We start from the raw sequence: 12,457 nt of genomic DNA, 5'->3' as shown, positions 1-12,457 counted from the left end.
TTCAGCAGGGTTGCAAGATACAAGATCAACACTTAAAAATAAATTGTGTTTCTGTACACTAGCAATGAACAATGTGAAAATGAAATTATACAATAGCTTCATAAAGAATAAGATACTTACAAATAAATTTAACAAAAGAAGTAAAGGACTTCTACACGGAAAACTGTAAAACATCGTTGAGAGAAATTAAAGAAGATCTAAATTAATGGAGAGGTATCCCATGTTCATGGATCAGAAGACAATATTATTAAGATACCAATATTTCCCAAACTGTTCTACAGATTCAACACAATCCCTACCAGAATCCCAGCTGGATTTTTTCCAGAAATTGACAGCTGATTCTAAAATTTATATGTAATAGTGAGGGATCCAGAATAGCCAAATAATATTGTAAAAGAAGAACAAAATAGGAGGACTTAACACTTCCCAATTTCAGAACCTACAAGCTACAATAATCACAACAGTGTGGTATTGGCATAAGGCTCAACATATAGATCAACAGAATTAAATTGAGAGCCCAAAAGTAAACCCTTACATTTATGGTCAATTGATTTTCAACAAGAGTGACAAGGAGAAAAAATAGTCTCTTCAATAGTACTAGGACAACTGGATATCTACATGAAATGAACCCCTTCCTCACACCATTCACAAAGATTAATTCAAAATGGATCAGAGGGGAATTCCCTCGTGGTCCAGTGGTTAGGACTCTGAGCTTCCACTGCAGGGGGCACGGATTCCATCCCTGGTGGGGCAGCTAAGATCCCCACAAGCCATGAGGTGTGGCCAAAACAAACAAACAAAACTTCTAGAAGAAAACATAGGAGTAAATCTTCATGACCTTGGGCCAGGCAATGGTTTTTTTTTAATTATTATTATTATTTTTTTTTTAATTTTTTTTTTACCTGTACGCGGGCCTCTCACTGTTGTGGCCTCTCCCGTTGCGGAGCACAGGCTCCGGACATGCAGGCTCAGCGGCCATGGCTCACGGGCTCAGCCGCTCCGTGGCATGTGGGATCTTCCCAGACCGGGGCACGAATCCATGTCCCCTGCATCGGCAGGTGGACTCTCAACCACTGCACCACCAGGGAAGCCCAGGCAATGGTTTTTTAGATAAAACATCAAAAGCACAGCTACAAAAGTAAAATAGAAATTGGATTTCATTGGAATTAAACATTTGTGCTGCAAACAATAACATCAAGAAAGTGAAAGACAATTCAAAGAATGGGAGAAAGTATTTGTAAATCATAAGCTTCTAGTATCCAGAATATATTAACAATAATAAAAAGATAAATAACCTAATTTTTAAATGGACAAAGGATCTAAATAGACATTTCTCTGAAGAAGATACACAATAGCCAATAAGCCCATGAAAAGATGCTCATCATCAACTTTTAGGGAAATGCAAATTGGAACCACAATGAGATACCACTTCATACCCATTAGGATGTCTGTAATCAAAAAAAGACAACAGCAAGTATTGGCAAGAATGCAGAGAAATTGGAACTCTTATACATTGCTGGTGGGGATGTAAAGTGGTGCAGCCACTTTGGAAAACACTTTGGCAGTTTCTCAAATGATTAGACATAGAGTTACTATATGTCCCAGCAATTTGATTTCTAAGTATATACCCAAGAGAAGTGTAAACATGTGTTCTTACAAAAGCTACACAAATATTCATAGCAATAGTCATATAGTCAAAAAGTGGGAAGAACTGCAAGTGTTCATCAATTGAATTGGTAAATAAAATATGGTTAAATCCATATAATGAAAAAATTTGGGCAATTAAAAGGAATGAAGTCTGATACATATTACAATGCAGATAAACCTTGAAAACATGTTAAGTGAAAGAAGGCAGTCACAAAAGAGCCCATATTATATGATTCCATTTATATGAAATTCCCAGAGTAGGCAAATTTATAGACAAATTTATAGGGGCTGCCTAGGGTTGAGGGTGAGGGGAAATAGAGGGATTGCTAATGGGTATACGTGTTTTTTTGGGGGGGGGTGACAAAAGTGTTCTAAAATTAGATTTAGTGATGGTTGCACAATTCTGTGAATATACAGTTGACCCTCGAACAATGTAGGGGTTAGGGGTGCCGACCCTCCTCACAGTTAAAAATCCAAATATCATAGCCACGGTTCCACATCCTTAGATTCAACCAACCACAGGTCGTGTAGTACTGTAGTACGTATTTACTGAAAAAAAAATCAGCGTGTAAATGGACCCATGCAGTTCAAAGCAGTGTTGTTCAAGGGTCAACTACTGAAAATACATTGAATTTTATACTTAGGTTCAACTGTATGGTACACAAATAAAGCTGTTAAACAAAACAGAATGATCTGGTAGGGAGGGGGACGAATGCAGGAGCAAATTCCTCAAGATAGTGAAGGATTTGGCCCAGAAGAACAGGGACCTTTGATTATAACAGTCACTTCTGCTCCACCTTGTGCATGTAGTCTGGGATGTGACCTCTGCCCAAGAGAGGGGTCTCATTGCCTTTAGCGGGTGGGGTACCAGGCTGATGCTCTTTCTTCTCTCTTTCTAGGTGCTTGTCCGACAGGCAAAGGCATGAGCTGGACCCAAGCCATCCTGCTGGCCCGGGGCCTCTCTCGGGGCTGGGGAGGTATCTGCAGCACTGCCCTCACCGGAGCCCCCTTCTCTCAGGTAACTGCCAGTCATGGGGTGGAGACAGGCAGGCAGGTCCATGAAGACCCAACACAGCCAAAAATAAATAAACAAATAAATAGAAAAATGGTATAGATGAACTGGTTTGCAAGGCAGAACTAGAGGCACAGATGTAGAGAACAAACGTATGGACACCAAGGGGGGAAGGTGGCGGGGGTGGGGGTGGGGGGGTCTGGGCTGGCCTGTCTGCTCTGAGGGCCAGTTGAATGTCTCTTCTCATTTTAAGAAGTGTTGGTGCCCCCATGAGTGAGGGGCTTGAATTTGAAATCAAGAAGGTCTGAGCTAAGTAGATTTGGGTGGTGACTCTGGGTGACTCCCGTATTCACTTGTAAAGATATGAATTGAATTTCGTTCCCTTACCCTAAGTGACCAGGCTGATCAACGGCCATAAATTATAACAAGGATGGTGATGATGGTGACAATATTAATAGCTCCCTTATTGAGCACTTCCTCTGGGCCAGGCCCTGTGCTATGCATTTCATTTGCATTATCTCATTTGTGGTGTCTCCCCTCCTTTGGAGCATTCTAGAGCTTCTTTTCTGCTTTCTGCCCTATGCACATACCACCTGTAGTATTAGTTTCCTACACTTTCACTTTATTATTTTTTTTTAAATATAAATTTATTTATTTATTTTTGGCTGCATTGGGTCTTCATTGCTGCACGCAGGCTTTCTCTAGTTGCAGCGAGTGGGGGCTACTCTTCATTGCGGTGCGCAAGCTTCTCATTGCGGTGGCTTCTCTTTGTTGCGGAGCACTGGCTCTAGGTGCGTGGGCTTCAGTAGTTGTGGCACACAGGCTCAGTAGTTGTGTCACACGGGCTTAGTTGCTCTGCGGCATGTGGGATCTTCCCAGACCAGGGCTCAAACCCGTGTCCCCTGCATTGGCAGGCGGATTCTTTTTTTTTTTTTTTTAAATAGAGAACAGGAGTAATTATTTATTTATTTATTTATTTATTTTTAAATTTATTTATTTTTATTTTTGGCTGTGTTGGGTCTTCCTTTCTGTGCAAGGGCTTTCTCTAGTTGTGGCAAGCGGGGGCCACTCTTCATCACAGCGTGCGGGCCTCTCACTATCGCGGCCTCTCTTGTTGCGGAGCACAGGCTCCAGATGCGCAGGCTCAGTAGTTGTGGCTCACGGGCCTAGTTGATCTGCGGCATGTGGGATCGTCCCAGATCCAGGCTCGAACCCGTGTCCCCTGCATTAGCAGGCAGATTCTCAACCAGTGCACCACCAGGGAAGCCCTGGGAGGCGGATTCTTTACCACTGTGCCACTTTAAATGAATGCCTTCTTAAAAAAAAAACATCTCCTTACCTAAGCAGGATATTGGGATGGCTATTGGGTGCAGCAGAACAGAGGGCTCCAATCTCAGCTGTGCTGCTTTGCTGCTGTGTGGCACCAGGCATCTTGTTTCATCTCCCAGGGCCTCAGTTTCCTCATCTGTAAAATGGGTACACGAAGAGGCGCTCCTTCAATGGACAATTGAGAAGAGTAAATGAGCCTCACTCTCAGAAAGTGCTCAACAATGCCTGGAACATAAGAATATTCCATAAGGGATTTCCCTGGTGGTCCAGTGGTTAGGACTCTGTGCTCCCACTGCAGGGGGCCCAGGTTTGATCCCTGGTCGGGGAACTGAGATCCCTCAAGCCACACAGCCCGGCAAAAAAAAAAAAAAAAAATCTGTAAATGTTAGCTCTTATTAGCCATATATTTGAAAAGATGCCTTATGTATAACCATTCTAATTTAAACATTCAATTTAAATGAAAATAAATCTATTAGGGTACCATCTAGAGCAGGGCTTGGCAAACTTTTTCTTAAAGGGTAAGACAGTAAATGCTTTTGGCTTTGTAGGCCATGTGGTCTCTGTCACAACTACTCAACTCTGCCACTGCAGCACAAAGCAGCCCCAGACCAGACATAATGAAGGCATATGGCTGTGTTCCAATAAAACTTTATTGACAAAAGCAGGCAGCTGACTGGATTTGCCCCACAGACTGTAGTTTGCCAACTTCTGTTCTAGAGGGATCTGACCTGCTCCCAGCAGCATGCACTCCCCACTCTGGGGAACAAGATCTCCTTGACCCAAGGGAGGTACCATCATAATAGATGGGGAGAGAGGCCTGAGCAGTGAAGTGGGTTGTGGGTATCACCAGGTGGAGGACAGTCACGCTGAGGCTCCTGCTGACTCCAGAATCTGCATTTTCTTTTTTCAACTCAATTTTTTTTTTTTGTTTTTTTTTTGGCCATGCCACGTGGCTTGTGGGATCTTAGTTCCCTGACCTGGGATTGAACCCAGGCCCTCAGCATTGAAAGCATGGAGTCCTAACCACTGAATTGCAAGGGAATTCCCTCAACTCAGTTTTTGAAATCTATCTTTTAAATAGGTAATTACAGCAGACAATATAGTCCAAAATTCAAAAAGTTCTGAGGCTGTACCGTGACAAGGGTCTCTCTCTCTCTTGCCTGGCCACCGCTTAGCTCCCTTCTCTAGAGGCAAGATGTTGCCCGCTTATTGTATTTCCTTCCAGAGATGTTTTTCACAAAAGCAAAAAATATGTATCCATACAGTCGATTCTCATTATTCACAGTAACATTCTAGAAAGTCACTGCATACGCTGAATTAGCGAATACCAAACCATTGCTGCCAGGGGAGATACGGGATAGGGTTCCTGTGATCCTCAGGTCATAACATTTTCATCAACCAATCAATCATAACCTTGTTGTATGTGTGTTTCTGTTTAAAGACATCCTATTTAATATAGATTTTTGATTCATTAACATTGAACTCACGGCCAACAGCACTGTAACTCATGCCTGAGCTTACCTACCACATGTATCTTCTCTAAGGAACAGCAGGGCCTTCTTGCACGTAGGAACACTAGGCAGGCTTAGGGGTCCTTTTCAACCACAGATCAACAAAAAAGATGCAGAAAACATACACTAAATAAACCTCTAGGGACTTTCCTTGTGGCGCAGTGGTTGAGAATCCACCTGCCAATGCAGGGGACATGGGTTCAAGCCCTGGTCTGGGAAGATCCCACATGCTGCGGAGCAACTAAGCCCTTGCGCCACAACTACTGAGCCTGTGTTCTAGAGCCCGTGAGCCACAACTACTGAAGCCCACATGCCTAGAGCCTGTGCTGTGCAACAAGAGAAGCCACCGTAATGAGAAGCCCACGCACCTCAACGAAGAGTAGCACCCACTCGCCACAACTAGAGAAAGCCCGCGTGCAGCAACGAAGACCCAACACAGCCAAAAATAAATAAATAAAAATTTTTAAATAATAATAAATAAACCTCTAAAAGGACACTTGTTGGGAATTCCCTGGCGGTCGAGCGGTTAGAACTCAGTGCTTTCACTGCCAGGAACCCAGGTTCGATCCCTGGTTGGGGAACCAGTTCCCACAAGACATGCAGCACAGCCAAAAAATAAAGTAAAATAATATAAAATAAAAGGACACTTGTTGACAGCAAGGGGGCTGATACAAGAAGGCCAAGCGTTGCCCTGTTCCATCTCAGCTGGGAATATAGGTGCTGGGCAACTCAACTTTCCACCCCCCTGCATGTGTCTGCAAATGGCCAGAAAGTGCCAAGAGTATTGGCTTTGGGAGTATAAATGAATTTTAGCAAGTAGGCAAATTTGCAAACATGGAATTCGCAAATAATGAGGACCAACTATATATAAGCTGTTGTTGTTTTCTTTTTTTTTACACAAATGGGAAGCTACTGTACACACCGTTTCACACCTTGGTTTTTTTTCATTTAATGATATACCCTGGAGCTCACTCCAGGTCACACAAGACCTCCTCAGTGTGCCTTACAGCGGTAGGTGCTCCTTGTCCAGGTGCTTGGCCATTTGCTAAATTATTTCCTTGCCGATGCACATTTGGGCCATTTCCACTGACGCAGCAGACGCACAAAAGTAATTTGGTGCAGGTGCTTTTAGAGCTATCCGATTGAACTACCAGATGTAGGATTGCTGCGTCAGAGGGTGTGTGTCTGTCATCGTGGTGAACATTGCCTCCGTCGGGTCGTTACCATTGCTCTCTCACACTCTGTGATGGTGCCTGATCATGGGTCTGTAACCCGTGCACCACACTTCTTCAGAGGCCCTTAGGGAGGCCTGCTGGCACCTTTCTCAGCAAAGAGCCAGTGCAGCAGTCCCCCAGGGGCACTGGGAGACCCACATTCCAGCAGTGGTTCTCTATCCGCAGGTGCCGCCCCAGGCCCCGCGGGGCCTCCACTGCAGCACAGCCGCCCACAACCCTGACTCACCGCTGGTCCCATGCCCACCCGAACCCCAGAGGGTGCTGGTCAAGGCTCTGGCACCCCATGAGGAGCTGTTTAGGCAGGCGCCAGATGGGGTGCGGGACAAGGCGAGCTTCGTGCAGGCGGTGCAGAACTTTACGCAGTACAACGTGCACAAGCGGGGCCACGTCGACTTCATCTACCTGGCCCTGCGCAAGATGCGGGAGTACGGCGTCGAGCGGGACCTGGCTATCTACAACCTGCTGCTCGACATCTTCCCCAAGGAGGTCTTCCGGCCTCGCAACATCTTCCACAGCATCTTCCTCCACTACCCACGGCAGCAGGAGTGTGGGATCGCTGTCCTGGAGCAGATGGAGAACCACGGTGAGGCCAGCAAGCCAGCTCAGGCGAGGGTGGGGGCCACCTCCCTCTCCAGGGTCTCAGGGCCCTCCATGGCTCCTTGGCTCTGGCTCCTCTCCTCTCTGTCTCTCCGTCTGGCTTCCTCCTCTGCGCGCCCACCCCCATCTCTTGCTTATCTCTCTCTCCCATCATCCCTTCCCTCTTCTGCTCCCTCCCTGAGGCTCAGCCTCCGTCTGCCTGGCACAGGGGTGATGCCCAACAAGGAGACGGAGTTCCTGCTCATTCAGATATTTGGACGCAAAAGCTACCCCATGCTCAAGTTTGTGCGCATGAAGCTGTGGTTCACCCGCTTCAAGAATATCGACCCCTTCCCCGTGCCCCGGGACCTGCCCCAGGACCCAGTGGACCTGGCCAGTTTGGCCCTGCGGCACATGGAGCCCGACCTCAGTGCCAGGGTCACCGTCTATCAGGTATCCACCCCGTCCACATCCTCGGCCACCTCTGGGTCAGGGCTCCCTTCAGTAAGCCCAAGTAATTGTGGTGAGACAGGCCGTGATTTGCTGGCAGAACCTCCGCTAGACTCCAGGGCCCTTGGCATAGCTTGACCTCTGACCACGGCCCCTCTCCCCACATTCACTGTATTCTGGACATGGCTTTCTGTTCCTTGAGCAGTCTGGCAGCTCCCTCCTGAGGCCTTTGTGCTTGCTGTTCCCTCTGCCAGGAACACCCTTCCTCCGGGATTTCATTTCCTTCAGGTCTGAGTTCCACCGACCTTTCGTCAGGACCTCTTTCCTGACCACCCTGGATGAGCCTGGTTCCCCGTGACTCAGTTTCACCTGTGTCTCCCAAGGCCCAGCACAGGTTCTGGCACAAAGCGGATGTTCCACAGCTGTTTGTCGAATGACTAAATGAAATATTCCCCATATCCTGGGGGCTGTGGGAGCCCAAAAGGGAGCAGGGAGGGCTTCCTGGAGGAGGTGAGGGTGAGCTGGGCACAGGCAGAACAGAAGAGGTGAGGAGAGCATTCCAGGCAGAAGGAGCAGCATGGGCCAGGGCTCGAGGGTGGCTGGGAGTGGCTGGAGATGCTGAAAGGGCTTCCTTTGGCCGGAGCAGGGAGTTGGGGTGAGAGAGAAGAGGCATGTAGGACACCGGGTTAGTAATGAGAGGGCCACGGGGAGGTTTTAAGAAGAGGAGGGTTGGGGTGCAAGTCAAGTTTCTGGAAGGATTTGCGCCTTTGAAAGCACCCCCTGGCAGCCGTGTGGATGGTGTTGGATTGGGGGCAAGGCGAAGAGGACAGAGTGGCTAGGAGAGTGGTGATGCGGTGTCCCAGTGAGAGAACATATTGCAGAGGAAGTGCAGTTTTTAACTCATTTCTTCGTTTTTTAAAGTAATGCATTAAAAGGAATTCCCTGGTGGTCCAGTGGTTAGGACTCTGCACTTTCACTACTGAGGGCCTGGGTTCCATCCCTGGTCAGGGAACTAAGATTCCACAAGCCGGGCGGCACACCGCCACCCCCCCCCCCAAAAAAAAGGAATGCATTAAAAAGCCAAACAGGGAACTGCACGGGTTCGATCCCTGGTCAGGGAACTAAGATTCCACAAGCCGGGCGGCACACCGCCACCCCCCCCCCAAAAAAAAGTAATGCATTAAAAAGCCAAACAGGGAACTGCACGGGTTCGATCCCTGGTCAGGGAACTAAGATCCTGCAAGCCCACACGGCACAGCCGGGGCGGGGGGGAGCCAAATGGTACACAAGAACACACAGTGAAGAGTTCCCCTCTCCTACCCTGACCCTTAAGCCCCCAGGCTACTTCCCCAGAGGTGACCACTTCCATGTCTCCTTCCCAAGAGATCTGTGCATTTGCATGCAGATGTATACTTTTTTTTTTGCATAATATCCTTTGTATTTAAATATCCCTTTTTTCCCCTGTTTCATTATTAAAAGTGCATACAGAAGGGTTGAAAACATGGTAAAGTGATCACCTACACCACCTAGATTTTTTTAAAAACTTTATTGAAGTATAGTTGATTTACAATGTTGTGTTAGTTTCTGGTGCACAGCACAGTGATTCAGTTATATATATATATATATATGTATACATATATATTTTTTCAGATTCTTTTCCATTATACTTTATTACAAGATCTTGAATATAGTTCCCTGTGCTATACAGTAGGACCTTGTTGTTTGACACCACCTAGATTTAGAATGGGAACAATCCAAGTATCTATCAAGAGGGACTTGTCCATGTCCACTGTGGCACCTCAATCAAAGACTGGTGAAAAAAGTGGAAGGGTGAGGCATGCACAGTGGTGTAGTAAGCCACCTAAAGTGTGAGAAGGGAGGAGAAATAAAAAGGCATATAGCTATTTGTTTATTTTTACAAGAATAAATAATGCAGGGAATTCCCTGGCGGTCCAGTGGTTAGGACTTAGAGCTCTCACTGACAAGGGCCCGGGTTCAATCCCTGATTGGGGAACTAAGAACACGCAAGCCAGGCAGCATGCCCAAAAAATAAAAAAATTTAAAAAATAAGTAATGCAAAGATAAGTCAGATATGGGTAAAAATGGTCATCTCTGGGTGGGCAGAGGAGATGGGGGTAGAGAGAAAAGGAATGGGAGGGAGACATCTATTTAATATGGGTTGGCTTCTAAACTATGGAAATGTTTAGACTATCAAAAATATATATAGGGCTTCCCTTGCTTCCTCCTCTGGGTTCTGACAGCCAAGGACTGAAACTAGAAATTAACAACTAAAAGTGCCTCCATCCCAACCCATTCAGAATCAAACAACCCACATCCAATTCACAAGTTAAATAAATCACAGTGGAGTTATGACCATACATGTAAAAATATAAATATTGTAAAAGGACAGCAAATCAAATTTAACAGAAAAAGGCAGAAAAATGATCAACACTCTTTAGAGGAAGAGAACATAATTCAGAAGCCCTACAATAAATCATACACTAACTCCAGCATATGTTAAAAAAAAATATATATATATATATATATATATATATATAATCAAAAAAGAGGGGAAAGAACCCACCAAAGTTGAAAACAAACATATGTGGCTAAATATCCAATTGACAGCATAACCAGTGAGAGAAAAAAATTCTGAGTCACTGTTGTCTGACATCCGTAGTGGCCTGCATTCTGAGAATCCTGAACTTAATCCCCTAGCGTTATGGTCAGCTGTAATATAATCATTTATGTATATTGATGGATAAGTCAAATAAGCATGTGTATTACTTGTAATAGGAGCCAAGATTTTGACTGTGAGAGAAAAAGATATACAATGTTAAAAAAACGTTATTTTAATATTAAAAATAACAAACGGGAGAGGCCACAGCACTGAGAGGCCCGCTTACCGCAAAAAAAAAAAAGAAAGAAAAATCGGTATAAATATATTGTCCGGTAAAAGGGCCCAGGAACAAAACCTACACTTTTAAAGATGTTTCTCAAACGGCAGCGCATTATACATACATATATTCTGCACCTCGCCTTTTGCTGTTCTCACTTAATAATATGGCTGGGAGCCCCTTTTTTTTTTAATTAAGTATTGGATTTTTTTTTTTTTGATGTGGACCATTTTTAAAGTCTTTATTGAATTTCTTACAGTATCACTTCTGTTTTATGTTTTGGTTTTTTGGCCGCAAGGCATGTGGGATTTTAGTTCCCCGACCAGGGATCGAACCCACACCCCCTGCATTGGAAAGCAAAGTCTGAACCACTGGAACGCCAGGGAAGTCCCAAAGGAGTCCATTCTTTTTAACCTGAAAGGGTGGAGGATATGTGTGCCAACAGTTGTCCACTCACAGGTATTTCGGTCAGAGTTTGTGCATTTTTTCAAAAATGAATTTCATTTAGTTTTGGTTTTTGTTTTTTAGCCACGCTGCTTGGCTTGCAGGATCTTGGTTCCCCAACCAGGGATTGAATCTGGGCCACCGCAGTGAAAGTGTCGAGTCCTAACCACTGGACCACCAGGGAATTCCCTCATTTAGCTTTTTGTTTTTTATTTTAAAAGGCTTTTTTTTGATGTGTACCATTATTTTTTTTAATCTTTATTAAATTTGTTACAATATTGCTTCTGTTTTATGTTTTGATTCTTTGGCCGCAAGGCATGTGGGATCTTAGCTCCCCAACCAGGTATCAACCCACACCCCCTGCACTGGAAGGTGAAGTCTTAACTGCTGGACCACCAAGGAAGTCCCTCATTTAGTTTTTAAAATCACATTTCAGAGTGTAAAATTAGAAAGCTACAAAAGGCTATTCTTTCCCTCCCTGCCGTCCACAGAGGCAAATGCTGTGACTTGCTTCTTGTGTCAACTTCCTGGCATATTCTGTTTGCATGAAATTCTTTTCCTTTTTTAAATTTCACATGCACTGAGCACTTAGCATGTTCCAGGCATCGTTCTCGGCATTTTAGAACCATCTCAACTAAGTGCTGTTATTGCCTCCATTTTGAACTGGGGAAACTGAGGTACACGGTGACTTAGCCAAGGTCATGCAGACAGTGGCAGAGCCAGGATTTTAACGCAGGTGGGCCAGCTCCAGGGTTCCCTCCATGTGAGTGTATCCAGGGTCAGTGGCTCTTACCCAATTAGATAGAAGCAAGAAGGCGGTGGGCTCGAGTGATTGTTGGAGGCCCAGGAGACAGACCCAAGAGGGGCCCTGAATTCACTGGAATCCCCGTTTCTCTCTCCCGGGCTCCTCCGTAGGGGCTGTGGGGGCCGCAAGCTTCCACCCCGACTTTCCTTGCAGATGCCTTTGTCCAAAGACTCCACAGATGCCACGGATCCCACGGATCCCCACATCATAGGTAAGGTCCTGCAGAGGGAGGGAGGGAGCAAGCGCCGGGGTCTCAGCAGGCCTGCTGGGTGGGCTCCCTGGGCCTCTGGGCACAGCCCCTCGGCCAGGACGCTCCGGGAATGTGTGTCTCCACACCAGGAATCCAGAGTCCTGATCAGCAGGCTGCCCTGGCCCACCACAACCCAGCCCGCCCGATCTTCGTTGAGGGTCCCTTCTCCCTGTGGCTTCGAGACAAATGCGTCTATTACCACATCCTCAGAGCTGACTTGCTGCCCCCGGAGGAGAGGGTTAGGGCCCAAAGTGGGAGTCGGGGGTGGTAAGAGTGAGTTGGCTCAAAGGTGGGGAGGGGG

General features: G+C 46.0%; 1 protein-coding gene and 2 non-coding genes across 6 annotated transcripts in view; 2 read left to right on the top strand and 1 right to left on the bottom strand.

The window, feature by feature from the left end:
• Nucleotides 1-12,457, top strand: part of ECSIT (ECSIT signaling integrator) — a 16,586-nt gene that overhangs the window by 2,969 nt on the left and 1,160 nt on the right. Inside the window, exons 2-6 of one of the 4 annotated variants that reach the window (XM_007460710.1) lie at nucleotides 2,547-2,665; nucleotides 6,900-7,317; nucleotides 7,540-7,763; nucleotides 12,060-12,117; nucleotides 12,246-12,394. In XM_007460710.1, the coding sequence (XP_007460772.1) occupies nucleotides 2,570-2,665; nucleotides 6,900-7,317; nucleotides 7,540-7,763; nucleotides 12,060-12,117; nucleotides 12,246-12,394 (945 nt within the window). In that variant the 5' untranslated portion in view covers nucleotides 2,547-2,569. Of the gene's footprint in view, nucleotides 1-2,546; nucleotides 2,666-6,899; nucleotides 7,318-7,539; nucleotides 7,764-12,059; nucleotides 12,118-12,245; nucleotides 12,395-12,457 lie in introns of those variants that run through there. The other 3 variants (XM_007460712.1, XM_007460711.1, XM_007460713.1) reach the window with 3 other exon arrangements.
• On the top strand, nucleotides 4,244-4,316 carry TRNAG-CCC (transfer RNA glycine (anticodon CCC)). Its single transcript has one exon. It is a non-coding gene; the product is annotated as a tRNA-Gly (tRNA).
• TRNAE-UUC (transfer RNA glutamic acid (anticodon UUC)) lies at nucleotides 11,214-11,285 on the bottom strand. Its single transcript has one exon. It is a non-coding gene; the product is annotated as a tRNA-Glu (tRNA).

This window comes from Lipotes vexillifer, unplaced genomic scaffold (genome assembly GCF_000442215.2).
Source record: "Lipotes vexillifer unplaced genomic scaffold, Lipotes_vexillifer_v1.1 scaffold1011, whole genome shotgun sequence".
NCBI classification, from domain to species: Eukaryota; Metazoa; Chordata; class Mammalia; order Artiodactyla; family Lipotidae; genus Lipotes; species Lipotes vexillifer.
This window is presented reverse-complemented; position numbering and strand designations above follow the sequence as displayed.